The 22,080-nt window shown below is 40.5% G+C and overlaps 2 protein-coding genes across 2 annotated transcripts in view; both read right to left on the bottom strand.

The window, feature by feature from the left end:
* Positions 1-8,084, bottom strand: part of RHOH (ras homolog family member H) — a 37,641-nt gene extending 29,557 nt beyond the window's left edge. Inside the window, exons 1-2 of the mRNA XM_032632752.1 lie at positions 7,818-8,084; positions 4,708-4,793 (exon numbers count right to left, since the gene is read on the bottom strand). The gene's annotated coding sequence lies outside the window, so the exon portion shown is untranslated. The remainder of the gene's footprint in view (positions 1-4,707; positions 4,794-7,817) is intronic.
* Positions 8,085-19,289: 11,205 nt separating this feature from the next.
* Positions 19,290-22,080, bottom strand: part of N4BP2 (NEDD4 binding protein 2) — a 121,201-nt gene continuing 118,410 nt past the window's right edge. The window contains exon 16 of the mRNA XM_032632674.1: positions 19,290-19,690. Coding sequence (XP_032488565.1) covers positions 19,659-19,690 — 32 coding nt within the window. The 3' untranslated portion in view covers positions 19,290-19,658. The remainder of the gene's footprint in view (positions 19,691-22,080) is intronic.

Raw genomic sequence — 22,080 nt, 5'->3', positions numbered from 1 at the left:
CATCCTGTATCTCCCCCACTCCATCAACATGACAGATTTGGGACAAATCTTCACACCCTGCCTGAGCCCCTCTCACCATCTAAGTGGACAGGAGATTAACAAAGGCATGAACTTTGAGCCGAAAAAACCCAGGTCCCCAAACTGCAAATCAAGTACCCACTAACAGAAGATGGCCAACTGGGCTTCTGTGGTCTAAAGGCTACACAGGAAAAGTACTATCTCCAAAGTCATCAGGGCCCAAACAGATGTTCAGCTTCAGATAGGAAAACCAGCATTTTACACTCAGAAGCGATCACATTACACACAGGCCTTTCCCCTCTAAAAGCAGCCTGGCTGGGTATCCAATACTGAATACCACTCACTACACTCTGGGGTTAGCCAGACTGGTATTTACAAACTGCCTGCATTTCTTGTGCCAAGTAGGTACCACATGACAGTAAATAAGACATTAAAATAGAATCTTAGAGATGTTTTCCCAGATGGCTACTAATCCTGGCTTCACATAAGAGAATTCAGAATTAAGGACGTAGAACATTAGTCATATATACGCTGAAGAGAACAAGCTCTAGCTCCGCATGTTTACTGAACTTGAGGATCCAGTGCTATAAAATTACACATGTACCTGCCATGTTGTCCTCATTTTAGCCATCAAGTGGAGAGTCAACTTTTCTCTTTAGCAGCTAAATCCAACATCAACAATAACCAGCACTTTCTCAATTTCTGCAATGCCCTCTCTGCTATACTGACAGCCTCTCAGGCAGGATTTCTTAATATGAGGCCTCTGGACTACAGATTGTCCATGGATACACTCTAGAGGATCCCTGAATCTCCTAAAAGTGTATGACAAATGTGCATGTTCTTGTATGTGTTCTTTTTCTTGGGGATACGGTCTTTGGTTCTCATCAGATTCTCAAAGGAATTTATGACCAAAAAAGTGATTAGGAAATACTGCTCTAAATTGTAAGCCAATTAGTCCATGAAACACCCTGTAAAGTAGGGAAAAGGACAGTCAGCAGGCAAGGCAGAAGGAGGTCTGACTTCAGGTGCCAGACCCTTGCATATCCAACAGACCCTGACTCCAAGGCTAAGGGTTGTTGATTTGTCCTTGTTTTATCATGTCATGTCCCAAGAGACTACTGCCCCTGACGACAGGGAATGTGAAATCCTTTTTAAAGTCAAACAATTTTCAGTGTAAAGTTGAAAGAACCCAAGATATTAAAGGCGATTTGAGAGCTTATTACTGTCACTAAAGTTCTAAAGCCAGGTGAAGTCGATAATCTCAGTACCATGGCTTCTGCTACTGCGATGTCATTTACTTTCAATATGTTTATTTTGTGATACGTACATTGTTGTTATGGCACATGTCTAATTGTTATTACTACTTTGAGTGCTACAGTTCTGTATATAAAGTACTGCATTTCATTAAAAATTAGGCTTTCTTTCCTTCTTTAATGCGATATTATCATACAGTAAGGCCCGAATGTTTTCTGAACATAGCACCACATATTCTACTCAGGTTTATTGTTGATTACCACCTCCCAATGATTTGAAATAGAATATTCATGAGTCCTAGACTCTCCCTTTAACCATTTTTCTCTGTGCTTTCCCTTGTAGTTCCCCTGTTCACAGTTACTTTCAGCTGGTCCAAATGCCTGACAAAACTTACTTAACTACAGAAGGGAATTTTATGGCACAAACTATATTCCCCTTTAAGGAGTATCATAAGAAGAGTCTCCAGTTTTTAGTTTGTTTCTATAGATTTAACAGAATAACTTGTCCCTTCTGGGCTTTCTCTGTTGTCATACCTCTTTTACATCATAAGCCCTTCAATCCTAAGCCTCAAGGTAACAGGTTCACCCCCGACACACACAGGTAAACACACTGAGATTCGAGAACACATGATTTAGAAGAATCATTTTCTTTCTGCTTTGAGCCCTATTGTTTTGGGATCTAAATGGAACTATTTTCACATCCATCTGGTTCACCTCTGAGATCAGCATCTCCCTGTCTCTTCCTAAGAAATGTTCTCTCCTCTCTCTCCGGCCTTCGACGGTAGCTTTTCTCTGGGCTCTTTCTCAATCTCCATCGACTGCGTTAGCAAATCCTCCGTAGGCAGCCAGTCACTTCTTTCTTCCTGAGCTGCCATAACGAAACCTACTTAGCATTCACCACTCCAGACTGCCTAGATCCTAACTCCCTTTACAATACCCTGCCCTGCCCAGGGTTCACAGTACACATCTGCATGTCAAAAGCAAGCCCCATCTGGTCCACAAATCTTCCCCTTAGCCTTCCCCTTAAATATTAAAACTACTTAAGACCACTGGGCTTCCCTGGTGGCGCAGTGGTTGAGAGTCCACCTGCCGATGCAGGGGACACGGGATCGTGCCCCGGTCCGGGAAGATCCCACATGCCGCGGAGCAGCTGGGCCCGTGAGCCATGGCCGCTGAGCCTGCGCGTCCGGAGCCTGTGCTCCGCAACGGGAGAAGCCACAACAGTGAGAGGCCCACGTACCGCAAAAAAAATAAAAATAAATTAAAAAAAAAAATCTTCTAAAAAAATAAAAGACCACTTATTTACAGGCTTTCTCCATAGTTTTTAACGCACACACACCACTTCTACAATACATGAAGTAAAACAAAAATTCTACTATTTCACCATTCTAACACACCAAATGCTTTATTTTTTTATGCTCACATTTAAACCTCATTCATAACGAAATCAGAATGTAAGTGAAAATTGTAATCCTGATTTTCTAATTTAACACCGTATCAAATATATTTTCATAACTACTGTTAATTATGACCTTTAATGACTGTAAAATATTCCACACAGTTAGTGCTGCCAGATCGCTTTTGCTTAATATTTAGGTTATTTTCAGATTTTTCTGTTATAATAACAATACAGTGAACATGTTCATGCATGTTATTTTTTTCCCTTCTTTGAATTATTTATTTAGAATAAATTCCCAGAGGTAGAATTAATGGATCAAAGTGTATGAGCATTTCATTTTTTTAAAAAATTTTTTGTATTGTGGCCACACTGCACAGCATGCAAGATGGTTCCCCAACCAGGGATCGAACCCAGGCCTCTGCAGTGAAAGCTCTGAATCCTAACCACTAGGCCACCAGGGAACTCCCTGGTATGGGCATTTTAATGGCTCTTGACACATTTTGCCAAGTTGCCATGATTGTATTTTACACATTTCCTTGGTGTTATTCTGGTAAATGTTTATTCAACAGGCTTTCCTCAAAAAAAAATTGTGGAGAGCCTGGTTGACAGTGTTTGCCAATTTTTGTGGTGTAAATACTCATGCCATGGCCATTTCACTGAATACAAAGTTGGAAAGAGATACTTAATAGCACATCATTGTATAATATTCCTATCACACAGATAAATTGGAGTAGATAACTTCAAAAGCACAGATGACAGTAAAACTGTGGTAAATAATCAGGAATAATGAGTGTTGAGTATTACCTTTATTTTTAATATAATTTACTTAACTGTGATTTACAGAATTTAATTTTTTTTTTTTTGCGGTACGCGGGCCTCTCACTGTTGTGGCCTCTCACGCTGTGGAGCACAGGCTCCGGACGCGCAGGCTCAGCGGCCATGGCTCACGGGCCCAGCCGCTCCGCGGCATGTGGGATCTTCCCGGACCGGGGCACAAACCCATGTCTCCTGCATCGACAGGCGGACTCTCAACCACTGTGCCACCAGGGAAGCCCAGAATTTAATTTTTAATAGTGACTGTGTTTAACAACTGGCTTGTAAAATTTCTGGAAACATCACAATCAGCTCTTGTAAGCAAGTGCAGTCTCCCGCACACCACAGTGTGTATCTCACTTGATATTTTGCAAAAGCACGTCTTTTTTTTTTTCCATTGGAGCCATTGAAAATTCACCTGATTCTCTCTGTGCCACAAGCAATAACCATGCTTTTAGGTTAGCAGATTATGAGAATGCATAGTGAATAAAACGAAAAAACAAAAAGATGGAGCAGGAGGTCTATCTGGGTCAATTCATTCTGCCCACCCTCCTCCAATATGGATACTGCTCTCTTCATGCATTCATCTTACTAGTGTCTTTCCATGGGTCACCTATTAAAAACTACTCAATCATTTATTTTCTCAAACAATGACTGAATGGATGATTATACACAGTTCTCATGGGAAATGACATGAAAACCATATTCATGTTACTTAACCACTCTCTTTGTTGGTTTTCTTTTCTATGAAATGGGGAAGAGGTCACTGCTGACTGCAGATTTACAAGAAACTAAGTTTAGTGATAAGAAGACTTCAACTTATGATCTAAGAAATTGAGCCTTCTGTAATGCTTTGAAATTTTATTCCAAAAGTAATTCATCAGTATTCTGTTTTACTGGAAAAGAGAAATGGGAGAGTAATTTGGTACTTTCTCACGTGAAAGCAAATTCCTTTCTTTGGGCTTTCCCTGAGTGAGACTGAATTGCCTCTACATGTCTATAACACTTCAGAATTTTTTAAGTGGTGCCCTACATTTGCATGTTAAAATGTAAAAATGGTTGACAAAGACTCTAAACATGCTCATATCCTTGACCAAATCATCCCACTCCCAGAAATTCTCCTAAGAAATAAATTCAAAACAAAGGAAAATGCTTTTGTGTGACGATATTATTCACAATAGAGGGAAGATCATTTTACCCCATTTCAACACTTACTCAACTTACCATCTCAGTGCTGGGGGCCCTGGTAGGAGAGCTCCGGATCAATGGCTCCCAAAAGTTCACCCACAGAACAACTGTCTCCAAGTCACCTGGGGGAAAAAAAAAATTGTATTTTTATCACACAGATTCCTGGACCCCACTCCAGGGTTGGGGTGTGAGGCGTGAGAATTGCTATTTTTGAAAAACTTCCCAAAGGGTTTTCATGTCCAGCCAGCTTGAGGAACTAGGATTCCAGGCCAGAACCAGACAAATCAAACTGTCTCTGAACAATGGTCCAAATCCGGGAACAGTATGACAACTTCTTATGTAAGGCATCAAGAAGCTGCTCGGGGCATTCAAGCAGCTGTTGGAGTCAAATGACTTAAGAGCCTCAGCGGAGGAGCCTTAATTCTGGCACCTTCCATGGCCCTCTATTCATCCTTTCCATCTCTGAACGCCCCACCCCTTCACTGCCCAGCCCAGCACTCAATACTGCCAGGCTGCCTTCCAGCACAATCCACTTTGGCATCCCATCCTGACTTGTGTCCGCCCGTTTCCATACACAAAGCCCCCAAAATTTCCTCCCTTAGGATATCAGTGGGGATTTAGAAAGAAAAACAGTATTATGATTTGACCAAAGTAATCTGCATGTATAATTGAGAATCCCCTGCATAACGAACATACCGGCCATATTTGCATTTTTAAAGGGCACTTACTAACTCAAAAGAATCTCTGATCTGCAGAGTGGTACAGGAAAGCAGGATGCTTTTTAATCTTGGCTTTCATCCAGACCCAAGCATCGAGAACTCAAACAAGCACTCTGGGCACTCATTGTCAAAATGGTCCCAATTCCTAAATAGAAGTGGATTTTTAGCTGTGCCTTGTTAGCACTAAAATTAAAAGGTATCATAAAATAAATAATTTAATTTAAACTGGCCAAGGAAGAAGAGTCACCCACTCGCCTCTAATTCCAAGTACTCTATAATACCACCCCGTACATTCAGAGAGCATCAGCCACAGATGCCCACAAATAACACAGCAGTCACTCAGAGAGTTGTCCTTTAAGTCTGAGAATTTGCTATGAAAAGGCTTAAAAAAATCAGTTCCTAATCTTGTTTCCCTTTTATAATATTCATTATCGCTATAAAACATCTAACCCTGTACTTAGTCTATTCTTGGTGCTCAAAAAATATTAATTCCCAGGCTCTACTTATCACCCCCACTTTCCTTTTAAAGGAATACTGGCATTTAAAAAGTTACCTTAGAGAGATCTTGTTCTCCAGCCAGGGACCATGCCATCCTCATTCTAGTGTCCCCAGCCTTGATAAGAATCATAATAGCTACATTTACTGAGAGTTTATTTTATTCCAGACACTAGGCTAAATGCTTTACATATTTTTATCTTTTATCCCTACAACAACCCTCTGAAGTAGATATTTTCATTTATTGTTAGAGCTACTTTACAGAATTTTTTTTAATATGAGGATTGAAGAAGTTGAATAACATGTCCGAGGTTCTCATGAATCAGAAGCAACAGCACCAGGATTCAAAGTCTGAGTTTGTATTCACCGTACTGTGGTTTTGCTGTTATGTGGATGCAGATATTTCAGAGTCCAGGGAAAAAAAGTGCTCGGAATCATTAGGAAAAGGGCAGCAGCATATCCACAGCATCTCATTCAGACATGCAAAGGGAGTAGCATATAGTCCATGGGATTTGGGATCTGACTTTTGAAGAATGGAGACTTGCTTGTAACTGGTCAACCAACTTGTCCTCCCAAGAGGAAGGCCACTTGAATTACCAGATGATTGGAGGGCCTCCTTAACAAGTAGTAACCAGAAATGGAGGTCTTACAGGTACCTTAAACCACACAAACCTTTCTCTGCATAAATAATGTACTCGGGGAAAACAGTAGAGGGAGGGCAAGTGGAGGATCACAGATGCGGAGATGCAAGAAACAGCTCCAGGCATGAAGGGGCAAGGATCTCATGTGGAATTCTGTTGGAGCTGCGAGAGCTGAGAAAGAGGCGCCCAAAGGCATAAGAAGACTAGACAACCACGGAATGGTGTAGTCTTTTCTCAGGTCAATTTCCTCAGCTGGGCTGGTCATCTTCTAGTCAGTCTCACTTTTGTACCTTTGCCCACACAGTCCATCCAGTGTGAATCAACCGTCTCCTTCTCCATCTAATAAAATCTTTTATGTTTCCATGGCCCATGTCTTTCAGACTACTCCAGCTTACCCACAAATCTCGTTCTCAGAACTCCTATAACTCTTACAGCCTGTGGCCATGCCATCCATCCCTTAATTCTCATCTTGCACTGCTTCCTGAATTTTAGTTCTGACCACGTCTACTGGATCCTTCAAAATAGAGAATTCTTTACATTTCTCTTATATGCTTCATGGCACCAGCTTAGAATCAATAAGTGATTATCAACTACTTGTTGTTTACCTGAATATTTCAATGCCAGCTTTAATTTAATAAAGAACCCAAAACCAGTGATTTCCCAAACTTTATTTAGTTACAACTCGGGCTACCAACTGGTACCTCACAGCATGTCTCCAAATCAAACCACCTCAAAAACTAAATTTAATTTAATTTAATTTAAAAATATGTACTTATATATCAAATATCACTTTTAGAAAAAGAGGACTTTAGCATTGGGAATAGGTGAAACCCACAAGCTAGGAATTCCAGATATGAATCTACATCATTTGGATTTTTGCTCTGTTTCTTTTTTGAATTAGAAAATTTTAAAACTCATATTTGCACAACTTAGAGGATCTTTGGATTTACTTCATCAAACACTGGGTGATATTTAAACTCCCCAAATATTTGAGCTCAGTCATTACCAATCAAAAGTGTACGAATTCTCTAGGAGAATATCTGGAAAACCAAAAAGCCAACTATGATAACTTTTAATGTTTCAAAAACTATATGTACTTTGTTAGACTTGGGCAGGGGTGGGGGGTAGTTGGCTATCAGAGCAATTCCCCTTGCCCACGTAATGTGGTTCCATACTTCACAACAGGTAGAACAGGGAAATCACTATGTTGAACCTATTGTAAAAGCTAAATAAAGTCAGAGAGATTTCTATTAACACCGAAGAAATATTTTTAAAGAAGCAAAACTCTTACCTGTTGTAGAATGACGAAGAAATTTCTTGACACCAAAATGACTGACTCCACAAGTCAAATTTGTTCGGCGCAGGTAAGTAAAAACAAAAGCCGCCCAAGCCCTTTCACTGCTATGATTTCCTTCTAGGATCAATCTTTTCTTCCTCCCCAAGAATATAACTGTTTCACGTTGGAAGAGCTAAAATTTTGAGAGTTGGGCTGGTGTAGAATCCAACCCAAGATGGTTGGGTGTAGTGTGCGTGGTGACTGAGGCAGCAGCAACAATCCAAATGTGACAAGAGAGATTAGCAAGTTCCTGTGCATAAGTCAATTTCCTGTAGCTGGCTTCTCCGAAGAGAGGGTTTCATTTGATGTGTGTATATGTGTGTGCACGTGCATTTCCCTCCATGACAATATGAAAACTTCCCCAGATAAGAGACAGAATAAGGCCTTTGCTGCATGGCTGAATTTGTGTTGAATTTATCAGCTCTCTAGGGACCATTTCCCTCTCCCTTTTCCCCCATTTCTCACCAGCAAATCACCTACGAAAAACTGCGGAAAGGAAGAGTGAAAAACCAAGATGATTCCTTAAGGAAGTGAAATAAACCAAGAAAAAAAAAAGGCCACTCCACAGATTGGTCTTGGTTAATTTAAGCTTAGGAAAAAGCACCTTAGATCTTCATGTCAGCTTGGTGAACATACTGACTATGGAGGGAAAATGGTAAGTGGGCGGTTCACTTTGTTTTATTAATAACTATGAACAATTTGGAAAAGACAGACTCAGCGCTAACGCTCAAGCAGCTCCGCCACGCGTTTACCCTTCGATGGACCAGCACCTGTGTTGTGAGATACATGACTATGAGTTGTTTTCAGACTCCTCAGAGTTTCATTATTTGCCTGCAAACACAAATTTACTCCTTCTGTCCGTCAGTGCAATCCAGGTGTAGAGACCATTTGCACATATTTAGATTATGGCTGAGTTGCCTACACCGATACATGTAACTTTCATGATGTGGTCACAATCCCCCTTGCCTCAAATCCCTAAGTAATCATAAATGCTACCTCCCAGGGTGAAATCTCAGTCAAAATACCTACATGCCATAAGGATAAGATCAACTCCATTCAAGTCAACAAGCATTTATAGAGCCCCTATTGTGTGCAAGGTCCAGTGCTGGGGTGGAGGAGGGCACTTAAAGATGAACAAGATGGAATCTCTCACTCATGAGAGTCAAAATCAAGTGAAGGGGAAAGACATGGACATAAAGGAGATGCTGTGAGCCAGGATCTATTAACAAATCTCACTCAAGGGACTTCCCTGGTAGTCCAGCGGTTAGGACTCCACACTTCCACTGCGGGGGGCACGGGTTCCATCCCTGGTCAGGGAACTAAGATCCCGCATGCTGTGCAGGGGCCAAAAAAAAAAAAAAAAAAATCTCACTCAAAAAATCCTGGGACACCAGGGTCAGGTGAAAGGAAAGTGCGTGTACAACCTTCTGGCCAGTTAAGATAGCCATTGAATGTTGACATGGATTCTCTCATAATATTCCAGGGACCCTTGGCTGGCTTGCAGGAGGCTGCTCAGACCTGCATGCATCATCTGAGGGCCACCCTCACTCCCTCACCGTTGCAGCCTCAGTATCCTGTTATGTGCCTGATACTGTGAACTGAAGAGAAACACAAAGGCTGAGACATATATTCCCTGTGCTCACAGGACCTATGTTCTGGTTGGAGGAGACAAAAAAAAAAAAAACATTCATACAAATGCAATAACTACAATTTGTAATAACTATTGCAAAAGAATCAGAGAAGAAGCTAAACTAGAGAGCAAGACAATAACTACATCCCAGGTGTGGTCAAAGAGGGCCTCTTCGTGTAGCTGACATTTAAGGTGAGACCTGAAGCTGTGACTCTAAGCCCTGGTTGAGAAGCTTTTTAAAAATACCAGTACCTAGGGAATTCCCTGGCGGTCCACTTGTTAGGACTCTGCACTCCCACTGCAGAGGGCACGGGTTTCATCCCTGGTCCAGGAATACAATCCCACATGGGGAACTAAAATCCCGCATGCAGTACAGTGCAAAAAACCCCAAAAAAACAGTACCTAGGCCCCACCCCCAGAGATTCCAGTTTAATTTGTCTGGGTTGGGACCTGGGCATCAATATTAACTCCCCCCCCACCATCATTCTAATGTGACACCACCGCTCTAATGATGAAAAAGAGGAACCTAAGGGGAGTAGAAGGAAAGACATTCCAAGCAGAGGCAATAGTATGTGCAAAGGCCCTGAGGTGGGAAAGAGCTTGGCGTGTTCAAGGAAGTGAAAGAGGATTGATGTGTCTGGTGTGTAATGATGGCAGGAATAAGTGGTGGAAAATGAGTATTCTCAGAGATGGCCACCCAACTACTAAGGCCATAAGAGACTCTTACACGAGCTCAGGTATCAATTTGTTAACGTGCAGGAAGAACTCAACCTGGCAGGTGAGAACCTTGGGCCCTCTGATATGCACATATCTCCTTTTAGAAAATTCTCCCGGGAAAGTCAGATCACCATCATAATGTTATTAGGTAAGCAGAACATATGGCTCGTGGATACTTTATTTATTTACCTCCAGGTTGGGTCGTCAAGAAAGATTTAGGGCAGCTTATAAAAACACATACACCTTAGCAAATTAAAAACAAGAAATGGAAAGATGAGACCAAAAGAAATGAAGACAAAAATTAATCTAAAACCAGGGGTGAGGTTGGTAGAGAAAATGAAAATGCCATGTTCTAAGCGTTTAAGCAACTGGTGTGAAGCAGCAAACACTACCACTTAGAAAACTGAGCACCCACTGAATAACCATGAGCACACTGCTCAGGATGGTGAGGGCTTCCTGGCTCCCCAGTGCTGAGACTAAAGAGAAACTTGGCCCCTGGAATCTAATAGGAGGACATCACAACCGAAGTGAAACACCATCCTGAGACTAAACACTGCCAGCGGCACGTCTTGTGAGATGGTTCCTTACATTCTTCCACAATGTAGGTTGATTTCATCTCATGGAAGAGTTGACTGAAAGCAATCCCAGGGTGCACGTCGGGGCGGGTGTGTGGAGGGATTAGTACAGTGTGTGCTGCCCCATATCCTGCTTTGATACGCCAGTTTAATGGAGAGATGAAAATAGACTTCAGAAATGCTTCTGAAAGTTCAGGATAAAATCGTTTTCTCATCCAAGCTTCCAAAAGCTTTGAGGCAGCAAAGAGGTGAAAATAGATGTAGCTCCATCAAGAGATCCAGTGGTTTTGTCAGTGCCCCAGTGCCCCTTGAGAAAGCAGAGGCACCGGGCAAGGACAGACAGCTGCCCACGGGGGCAGCCCCCATCCACCTCCAGGAGAAGGCGAGACTCTGCCCTTTGGGAAACAAAGAAAAAGCACTACAAGCACGGTTTGTAAGTTCAGGGCCTCGGGCCTTGTGCATTTTCTCCACAAACGGCACACATACTCCAGGGCAGGGTAGATGGGGCGTGTCCGCAGGCCCAAGCACTCCCACCACGCCCTGCAAGGTGCTGGGAAGGGCATGGCCGCCTGGCTGCAAGATGCCCCTTTCCCTCTTGGCTCCCGGCTAACATCCTTGCCTCTTGTGATGGACTCGCTCTCTCTGTGTATGTAACTGTAGTTTTAGATGTAGGTGGAGTCAGGCTGTGTGCTGCCTCCTGCCTCTGACGTTGAGAAATGGTTTTTCCTGTTGCCTTTACACACCTCTAGTCTTCACATATATTTAATCTAAGACGGGATTTTCTGGATGAGGGTTGGAGAAGGTTGGGAGACAGCTATTTAGATTCCTCCCTGTTCTGGAAATCTCTCTCTCTGTCTCTCTCATTCTTTTAACAGACAGGGGTAGTGGGGATGGAGATGTAGAAAATAACCTAAAACACATGTACACACTACACGCCATAGGCAAACCTCTGGGTGTTTCAGTTCTGATGCTATATAGTCCAGCCTTGGGACAGAAGTGAGGGGAAATCCTGGGGATTCAGTGGTGGGAAGGAAGGAAACGATGGGTGTGGAGGTCCCTGTAGAATCCGGCCCCTTGTTATAAGCCATATTCAGGAAGTCTTCCGTAACAATCTCACAACCCACTGTGAGCCGGGCTAGTGCCCTCCCATGAGCTCCCACAGCACCTCCTCTTAACCCTGCCAAGCACTCACCAAACAGCCCTGTCATGTCCTGCTCAGACGCCCTTGAGGCCCAGGGCCTGGTCTTGCTCACTGGTGCATCTCAGGCACTAACTAGTCAGCTACGAAAGAACCACTTGCTGATCCATAGATTGATTCTCTCATCCGACCCTCACAACAGCCTCATGTGCTAATCATTCTTAACTATGTATTTTACAGCCAAGGACACCTCAGCTGGCTAAACAATTTGCATGAAACCACATGGCCCCCAAAGAACAAAGATTCACCCCCTCCATCCGTTGTGGCTGTTCACTCTGCTGGTTCCCAAGGGGGAGAGCTGGGCTGCTTTGGGAACAGAGAGGCAGCCTAGCCTTAGTCACAGGTCCATTTTCTCTCTCCTGAGCACCCCTCCTCGGAGGTTCTCCAGCAAACACAACCCGCTAAAGGTCAAGACTTGCTTTCTCAAAAACACCTTCATTTGAGATGTCCTCTGATACAGCAGACCAACAGCTTATTTCCTCTTTAACAGTCTCCTAAGAACGAGGACCTCTTCTAGCGAGGGTTTTGAAATAATATGACGACTGTCTCTGTACTCTGAACTCACACATAAGTGGTATTCTTGCCCGTTGCAAAGGTCTCTGCCATCTATACCACAGAGAACTCTTAATGACAAGGGTAATTGTAATGGATAGTAAACCTTGGAAAACCTGTGATATCAATCATTTACTAAATTATTTTTACCCTGGGTTAGTAAGATGCCTCCCCCTTCTTCTTACTGTTAGAGTATTAAGTGAAATGATTTCGATTTCGTAAGTAGCTTTTAACGTTTGCACAGACCCTCATTCACAATATGCCACCTAATAAAATAAAATATTTCAGTGGGTTCTGAAGATGGGAAACGTACTAAAACTCTGTCTGAATGTTTTCAGTTTCAAACCTAGGGCATTAGTCAGACGGTAATTATTTTTACTCAGCTCCCCACTAAGTGATAACTGTATTAAACCGAAACACGCATTCCTTCTGATTGAGAGATTTTATGATGGGGAGTGTAAAATATTAGCTCTTCATAAGAGAAAGAGCTTAACTCTGAAGTATCACTTTCAGTGTAAAAATACACTCATATAAAACACTTTAAAATTCTAAATATTAAAATATCCTAGAAATGCCACAGGCTAGAAATCACATGAATGATTTCCTCCTTATGCATTTTAATTCATTAGAAACAACAGCCTCCCTAACCAGTTCAGAGTATCATTTCAAACATCTTCTAGCTTCCCTCTTATAGCCATAGCTATAAAAACATCATTTCCCTGGCTGTGATTCTCATCATTTATTTTCTCTTTAACTGTTTTAATGTAACAGAATGTATTGCTTTTTGTTTCAGTGAATGCCAGGTTCTCAGGATTCTCATCTGCCTTTTTAATCCTGGTTTGTTTGCCCTGTATAACTGTGTTTATCGAGCAAACATTTATATCCTTGTTCTTTTTATTGCAGAGCCATACTTCATAATAATGCAGGGTCTTGTTGCAAAAGATGATAGCACCCAACAAAATCATTCAAGCTGTGGTGTAACTTTTTTAAGTGTCAGAGCAGAGCTAATGTTGTCAAACGCCCATTACCCTTCAAAGCAGTCCCTGGTTAGTTAATGTACTTTTCCAACCCTGCAGACATCAGGCAAAGCACTTTCAGAACCTTTTTAGAACCTTCCGAGACAGCTTAATACACTACAAAAGAAAACCAGTAGTGCTGCATTCTATTCACAACTTGTTTTTGACTCAAAATATAATCTGGCTTGGTCACCTACCTTATTCACTGGAGGTAGCTCCAAAGGGCTGTCTCCCAAAATCAAATCCACCCCAAAAGGACAAAGACTGGCTATCACTGAAGAAATTTGAAAGACTGTGCCTCAGGCTCTGAGAGCAAATCCAGGTGAGGAGTTTGAAATGTAATGTGAATAAGAGTAGCATCTTTGGGTCAAGCGCATGAACTTCCAGGGGACTCCTACACTGCCTACAAGATCCTCTCTGATGTAGAAATTCTGATTTGCTTAAAAAAGAAGAAAACCATCACTGCTTCTTCTCGCATTCACATTTTACTCGTTGCCTTGATAAGGATCTCCGCTTTGGGCACAAACATCACAGGGTAACTGCAGCTCAGCACACCTGCTCAGAGTGGGAGTTGCAGACGGTTCAGTTAAAAGGCAGGGCCCAGTGAGTGCTAACTTGCCATCTTTACAAAATAACAGATCTCCAGCACAGTTCTGGAGGGAATGGGTTGAAGCTTGTACCCAAAGGCAATCTGAAATTTTGGAGAATTATAAATTTGGATTTGGACAAAGCAAGATTCAAACCCCAGCTCCACTTACTAGCAAGGATGAGGCCTTGATCTTCCCATCCGGGAAATAGGTATAATGACATCTACCTGGGAAGGGTTTTGTAAAACGGCTGCATAGTCCTTGGAATATAGTAGACACTCAATACATGGTGTCTATTAATAGCTACTCCTGTTTTGGACTTTTGCCTTCTGGAGTTTTTTCCCTCCATTCCTACCCCCACTTTAAATAACAACTGTTATATTTCAGGGCTTGAGAAGCTTTGCCAGTGCCAAATTCTGGTTGAATAAAGTCATACAAGCTTACAGATCATGCATAGGATTCTAAGTCATATGTTGATTGTCTCAACAGGTTTATTTTTGTTTTGTTTTTTGTTTTATTTTTTGGCTGCATTGGGTCTTCATTGCTGTGTGTGGGCTTCCTCTAGTTGCGGCAAGCAGGGGCTACTCTTTGTTGCAGTGCGCGGGCTTCTCATTATGGTGGCTTCTCTCGTTGCAGAGCATGGGCTCTAGGTGTGCGGGCTTCAGTAGTTGTGGCTCACGGGCTCTAGAGCACAGGCTCAGTAGTTGTGGCACACAGGCTTAGCTGCTCTGCGGCATGTGGGATCTTCCTGGACCAGGGATCAAACCTGTGTCCCCTGCATTGGCAGGCAGATTCTTACCCACTGCGCCACCAGGGTATTCCCGAAGATTGATTTTAAACTTCAAAAGCTGTCAGTATTTTCATCCAAAAAATACCTTGTTTTTTTCTTTGCACTTTTTAAGAATAGTTCTTTGCCCCTTTTCTGTCTTTTTTTCCTAAGATGACTCAGTGTATAGGCATGAATTTTAGACATTTTTGGGTTTTGTTTTTTATGGTTTTTTTTGTTTGTTTTTGTTTTTGTTTTTGCCACACTGCGTGGCATGCGGGATCTTAGTTCCCTGACCAGGGATTGAACCTGTGCCCCCTGCAGTGGAAGTGTGGAATCCTAACCACTGGACCACCAGGGAATTCAGACATTTTGTTTTTAGATGCACTTTTTGTTAGCTACTGCCACTATACCAATAAGCAAGAGGAATTTCAGGACTTCCCTGGTGCAGTAGTTAAGAATCTGCCTGCCAATGCAGGGGACATGGGTTCGAGTCCTGGTCCGGGAAGATCCCACATACCACGGAGCAACTAAGCCCGTGCACCACAACTACTGAGCCTGCACTCTAGAGCCCGCGAGCCACAACTACTGAGCCCATGTGCCACAACTACTGAAGCCCGTGCACCTAGAGCCTGTGCTCCACAACAAGAGAAGCCACTCCAATGAGAAGCCTGTGCACTGCAACAAAGAGTAGCCCCTGCTCACCGCAACTAGAGAAAGCCTGTGCACAGCAACGATGACCCAACACAGCCAAAAATAAATAAAAAAACAAACAACAACAACAAAAAAAAGAAAAGAAAAGGAATTTCACCCACTACTGAATAGCTGTGCTGACAATGTGAAGGACATGTGTAAAAATGGCTTTCACATGCTCTCCTGAACAAAGTTCTGGAAGCTATTACAGATATATACTGATTTATGGAAGAGACGAGGCACTATCTTCTGAAAATCACATGAAACTAGAATTTTTATTACTTGTCAGTTCGTAATCTGAACAGGTAGCTCTCTTAAATGAATAAAATACATCTTATAGGAATATATAACCAACACAAGGAAGTCAGGGTATGTTCTGAGTCGAAAATAAGATGACCAGTGGTGTTTTACTTTCATATAGCAGTTTTTAAAATTTTTTGCACAAATGCCAGGAATGTGTGTACATTTTTGTCCTTGGATGAATGTAGTTGTTTTTTGTTCCTTTGTTTTTTAAGGTTCTGCTTACAATATTAAAAATGGTTAAGAAAATCAGTTCAGTATCTCTTTAAGCTTACCAGAAAGTAGCATACTTCTTAAGCCGGTGTTTACTTCAATAGAAAATTTATATTTCACCTGTTGGCAAACCTGGAATAATGTGGCCTGAGCTTTGGGAAGCCAGACTCAGAGGAGCATAGCCCTTCTTCCTTACCAGTTAACTTCCTATGTTGGAAATACCCACTTGCTTAAATGATAAATGTTGAGTCTGCTAAGTAAAATCATGAATTCCATTCACTTTATTACTGATGCAACCTTCATGGAGAGAACTAGCTTGAAACATTTGTGCGAAATTTTGTACTTAGGGTATTTATAAATTGCACTTCAGCCCATAGATCAAAACAAAACAAAACATCACATCATCCAGCTGAGACTTGACACCAGTTGGCATTTCTTATTAGAAAAATAGTTATGGGTGCAATGAAAGAGAGGCAGGTGTAGGCAGTAGAGGCAACTACTTCCTTCTAGAAGGCACTGATTTCACCTCTGCTGATGGTGACTCATTCCTAAGAGGCAGGCAATTTCAACTCACTATAAATCAAAAAATACTTAATGACGTGGAAATGTGCACACAATATACCATTAAGTAAAAAAAAGCAAGACAGAATTTGAATTCAACTTGTTATTATGTACACATATGCAAATGTTAATAGAGGTAATCTCTAGGTGACAGGACACCAGTAATTTTTACATTTTCCTTTTCTGTATTTCCCAAATTTTTTATATTAACACCTATGTAAGCCAGATAGAAAATTATAGGGTTTTTTAAAACTGCATTGAGTAAGTCTACCTGTTTCCTCCATAAACCCTTGTTACTGCTTCAGTCTCAATATGTTTTGTGTAATAACCAGTGATTTTATAGCAGTTGATTCTCAGAATAGAATCACTGAACCATAGCTGAACCTTGCAAAGCCATCTTCCTCATCGCTCAGCCTATACTGGGTCATATTTAGATGATTCCAACCAGATACAAATTGCACTTCCACACAGACTTCAAAAACAAGAGATTCCAGCGGCTTTTGCATTAAACCTCTCAGAAGTCCAATCTTAAATTTCCCTTAAAATGGAAATCATAGTTGGGAAAGATCCTAGGCTATCTAGTAGCTTTATCTTCTGGGAAAGATAAAGAAAGGAGTACTCAGAAATAAAAGTGAGGTTTCTGGGAAATTTATTCAGTGTCTGAGCTCAAAAAGAAAGAGGTAGTGGGAAATGCTTGGTGCTTATTAGAGGTAAACATGTTTGTGCCAAGGGCAGTCAACGATTGCAAGATTTGGTTTCAAATTAAATCTGCTATTTTCTTATAATTACTATTACCTAAATTATTATAGTTGTGCATTTTTTAATCATTTAGGAGAAAAGGGAGTATTTTTGTAAATTTTCCTTAATTTTCTTTTAATCTTTCTGTTTAAATGACATTTAATCTTTCTGTTTAAATGACATTTAAAATGATTCATAAAACTTCAAGTTTAGTCATAAACAAATGTCTATTACCTTTACTTTTTTTTATAATATCATCAGTTATTAAAGGTAAGTAAAAAGTTAATAATCAGGATGGGGATAGTATGAAGAAATGAGGATTGTTATACACTACTCATGTGAATTTAAATTCCATCATGTTTATAGATACAATATACATATTAATATGTATATGTATAAAAATAGCCATGTGTATATGTGTCTATAAATACATACACATATACATAAACCTATATACCTTCATACCATTTAAATTCACATGAGTAGTGTATAGTAGTACATAGATACACATATATGAGTATAAATATAAATTATAAATTGTCTCACAAAAACATCCCTTAATTGTGGTGAATTCTTTGGTCAGCCAATCTCCTTCAAGTAATTTATCTTCACAAACTAATAAGACACCCATACATAGATTTATTTCCAAGGTTGTTCAGTGCAGTTTTATTTAATGTAGAGACAAATGAAAATAATTTCAATGTCCAATGATAAAATATTGGTTACCCTTTACTTTTTTTAAACCATATAAACCTTTTAAAAGGCAAAATTTCTATTAAAACATTTTTTCCAAAAAAGAAATTTAAGTTCTTAAATATTTATCAGAAACAAAATGGTTTTTTTTTATAATTTTGAACAAAGCTATCTCTATGGTATATTTATTATTCAAAACATAAAGTAAGATTGTTTTGCTCTCTATAATTCCTGCCTTTTAATCTTCTAAATATAAAATAATGAGTTTTTTTTTTAATGCTTTGGAAGAAAAATATTAAAATACTAAGTTTTCTTCTAACTTTGAATTTTTATGTTTCAGATTCAATTTACAACTTACAAAGTACTTTTATGTATATTCGTGTATTTGGTCCTCACAAGATCACTGTAAAATAGCAAAACAAGTATTATTATTATTCTCAGCAACCTCATTTTATAAATGAGAAAACTGAAACTTAAAAAGGTTAAGCAACTTATATAAGGCCACATAGCCAGTTAGTGAGAGAACTCTCTAGATCAATTTACCTCTATAGCATTTTCCCTGCAGAAAACAAATTACTTTTCCCAACTGATTCATTAAAACATGATAAGAGATACACACTGAAGAGAGACATGCAAAAAATGCAGAAAATCCGTTATTTTTAAATGCTCATAGATTTATTAGTATAAAGAATAAGATATAAAAATAAAGGATCTGTACAATAAAATCCTAATTTTATATGAAAAAATTATTCATGTCTGAAAGACTAAAAGTAATTATATCAAACAGTAATGGTGATTATCTCTGAATGGTGAAATTGGAGATGATTTTTCATTTATTTTTCTCTGATTTTTTGTATTCTGCAAATGTTTAGCTATCAGTAAGGATTAACTCTATAATCAGTCAAACAAACATTACCAGCTATTTTTAATAAAGTGTTCTAAACATACAGTTTATTCTCGTCAGTGATTCTCTAATGCATGTGGTTTCGCTTCAGTTTTTTGGTTTGCTGGGAACTTTTTATTTTAAAAAAAAGGTATGTGTAGTTTCAATTTTTAAAAAAGTAATGTGAAATCACAGTGCCATATTCTGAAGATCTGGTTCTCTCTTCTAGCCCATGTAGCAATATAGGGCAGGTTTTTGAGAACTTAACCTGAAAAACCATTTCTGTGGTTTTCTTTGTGTCTGCAGTAAGTCCCAATGTTTAACTGTTAACTTGAATGTCTACCTTCCCCAAAGTCATTTCTTCTTCCTTGCTAAAAAGAATCTCTGTCTGGTGATGGGCAAAGTGTCCCAAATCAGGGAATGAATCATGATGTCCAGTCTAAGGTAGTGAAAGAGACTCTTCTGGTTCCCGGCTCTCCAGCTTCCCTTGCGGCTATGGGTAGCCATGTGACCCAGTTCCACTCAATGAAATATTCAGGAAAGTCTTCTTGGGTGTTCCTGGGAAAGGTATTCTTCATCGGGTAGATCAGTGAGAGAAGTCAAAAAACACCTGCCTTCCTTTCATGCTTTGACTGTTGTCATATGAGAATGTGATGTTCTGACGACTAAAGTGGTCATCTCAGGACACACGGGAAAGCCCAGAAACCTGCAGAGGCACAGAGCCAGAACACTGTTGACCCACTCTCCACCTCTTAATTTTTATTATGTGAGATAATAAAATGCAGGTATTATCTAAGCCACAGTTCGTTATTCTAATACTTGCAACTGAATGTCTTCTAACGATGTAGTAACATATAACAAAAATTTGAAATTGAAACAAAAAAATTTGAAATTGGGGCTTCCCTGGTGGCACAGTGGTTAAGAATCCGTCTGCCAATGCAGGGGACACGGGTTCGAGCCCTGGTCTGGGAAGATCCCACATGCCACGGAGCAACTAAGCCTGTGCACCACAACTACTAAGCCTGTGCTCTAGAGCCTATGAGCCACAACTACTGAGTCCACGTGCCACAACTACTGAAGCCTGCACGCCTAGAGCCCATGCTCCTCAACAAGAGAAGCCACCGCAATGAGAAGCCCACACACTGCAACGAAGAGTAGCCCCTGCTCGCTGCAACTAGAGAAAGCCTGTGCACAGCAATGAAGACCCAACACAGCCAAAAAAAATTTTTTTTAATTGAAATTGAAAAAATTTAGCAAGAAAAAAAAAATTAGCCGATACCCAACCTAAATGGCTAACAGTGTAGAATGTCATAAAGAAATATTAAGTATACACAATATTATTTGTCATATATGTCTCAATAAAGCTGAAAATAAAAAGAAATGGTTAGGCAGATTATTTTGCTGTGATATTACGCAGTTATTTAAAAATAATATGTAGGAAGATCATGTGGTCACATGATGTAAGATTATGTGGGTAAGAAAATGAAAAAGGAAAAACAGGACTTGGGATTGTACATGCACTATGATTACAACAATGTTTTCAAAGACTGTGAAGAAACAAACCCAAACCACTAACAGGAATTGTCTTAGGGGGATAGAATTGCCCATAGATTGTTTTTATCCATTCCCCTGTTTTCTAAATACTGGGACTCATATGTTATAACCTTTACATTAAAAAATATAAAATGGGGCTTCCCTGGTGGCACAGTGGTTGAGAGTCCGCCTGCAGATGCAGGGGACGCGGGTTCATGCCCCGGTCCGGGAAGATCCCATATGCCGCGTGAGTGACTAGGCCCGTGAGCCATGGCCGCTGAGCCTGCACGTCCGGAGCCTCTGCTCCGCAACGGGAGAGGCCACAACAGTGAGAGGCCCGCGTACTGAAAAAAAAAAAAAAAAAAAAAAAAATATATATATATATATATATATATAAAATGAAGTAACTCATACAAACAGGAATACCTTGGAGATATTGCAGGTTTGGTTCCAGAAATCCAAAATAAAGTGAATGTCGCAATAAAGCTAGTCACACACATTTTGGTTTCCCAGTGCAGTTACACTATACTGTAGTCTATTAAGTGTGCAGCAGCCTTATGTCTAAAAAACCAATGTACATAGCTTAATTTAAAAATACTTTTTTGCTAAAAAAATACTAACCATCATCCAAGCCTTCATCAAGTCACAGTAGTAACATCAAAGATCACAGATCACCGTAACAAATATAATAATAATGAAAAGTTTGAAATATTGCTAGAATTACCAAAATGTGACACAGACACATGAGGGAAGCAATGAAGACGCCGATAGGCTAGCTTGATGCGGGGTTGCCACAAACCTTCAATTTGTAAAAAAAATGCAGTATCTGGGAAGCACAATAAAATGAAGTGCAATAAAATGAGGTATGGCAGTATAAATCCCTGGAAGAATTTATATTAAGTATAAGAATATGTTTGGCGTCCTATTGCCAAACTCAAACTTCCCAGCTTGACTTTCAAAGCCCTTCCTCACATGTCCCCTGCCTACTTTTCTAGTCCCATGCCTTACTACATGTTCTGTTCCAGCCACAGTGAACACTCTTTCGTACCTGAAAAGCCTTTCCTTTTGTGCAAGGGAAACACCACCAGATGTGGCAGACTGCTGGTTATTCCCCTCAATCCCCCTCTTCAATAATAGAAAATAATTTTCAATTGAGCACACCACAGCCCAAGATAAAGGCAACCTGTCCTAGCCTTCCTTTCAGCTGGATGTAGTTATGTGGCTTTGTTCTGGTTACTGAGGTGTGGGCAACCTCCAGCTGAAACGAAGGCTAGGACATATAGGAAGAGGGATGCTCTTTTTGTCCTTTCCTTCTTAGATGCTTAAGTTTGAGCAGCCCACTTGGACCACGAAATCAATGAAAGCTGTGAGCTGAGTTTGGAAGAACGAGAAGGCTGGGTCCCTGATGAGCCTGTTACTGCCACACCAGCCCTGGAGCGCCTACCTCTGGGTTCCACCTTCACAAAACAGAGAAATAGACTCCTATCTTGCACATCCCACTATTGTTTTTGAGTTTTCTGTCACACACAACCTAACCTAATCCTAATTGATACATTAATTTCT

Source organism: Phocoena sinus, chromosome 5 (genome assembly GCF_008692025.1).
Source record: "Phocoena sinus isolate mPhoSin1 chromosome 5, mPhoSin1.pri, whole genome shotgun sequence".
Classification (NCBI taxonomy): Eukaryota; Metazoa; Chordata; class Mammalia; order Artiodactyla; family Phocoenidae; genus Phocoena; species Phocoena sinus.
This window is presented reverse-complemented; position numbering and strand designations above follow the sequence as displayed.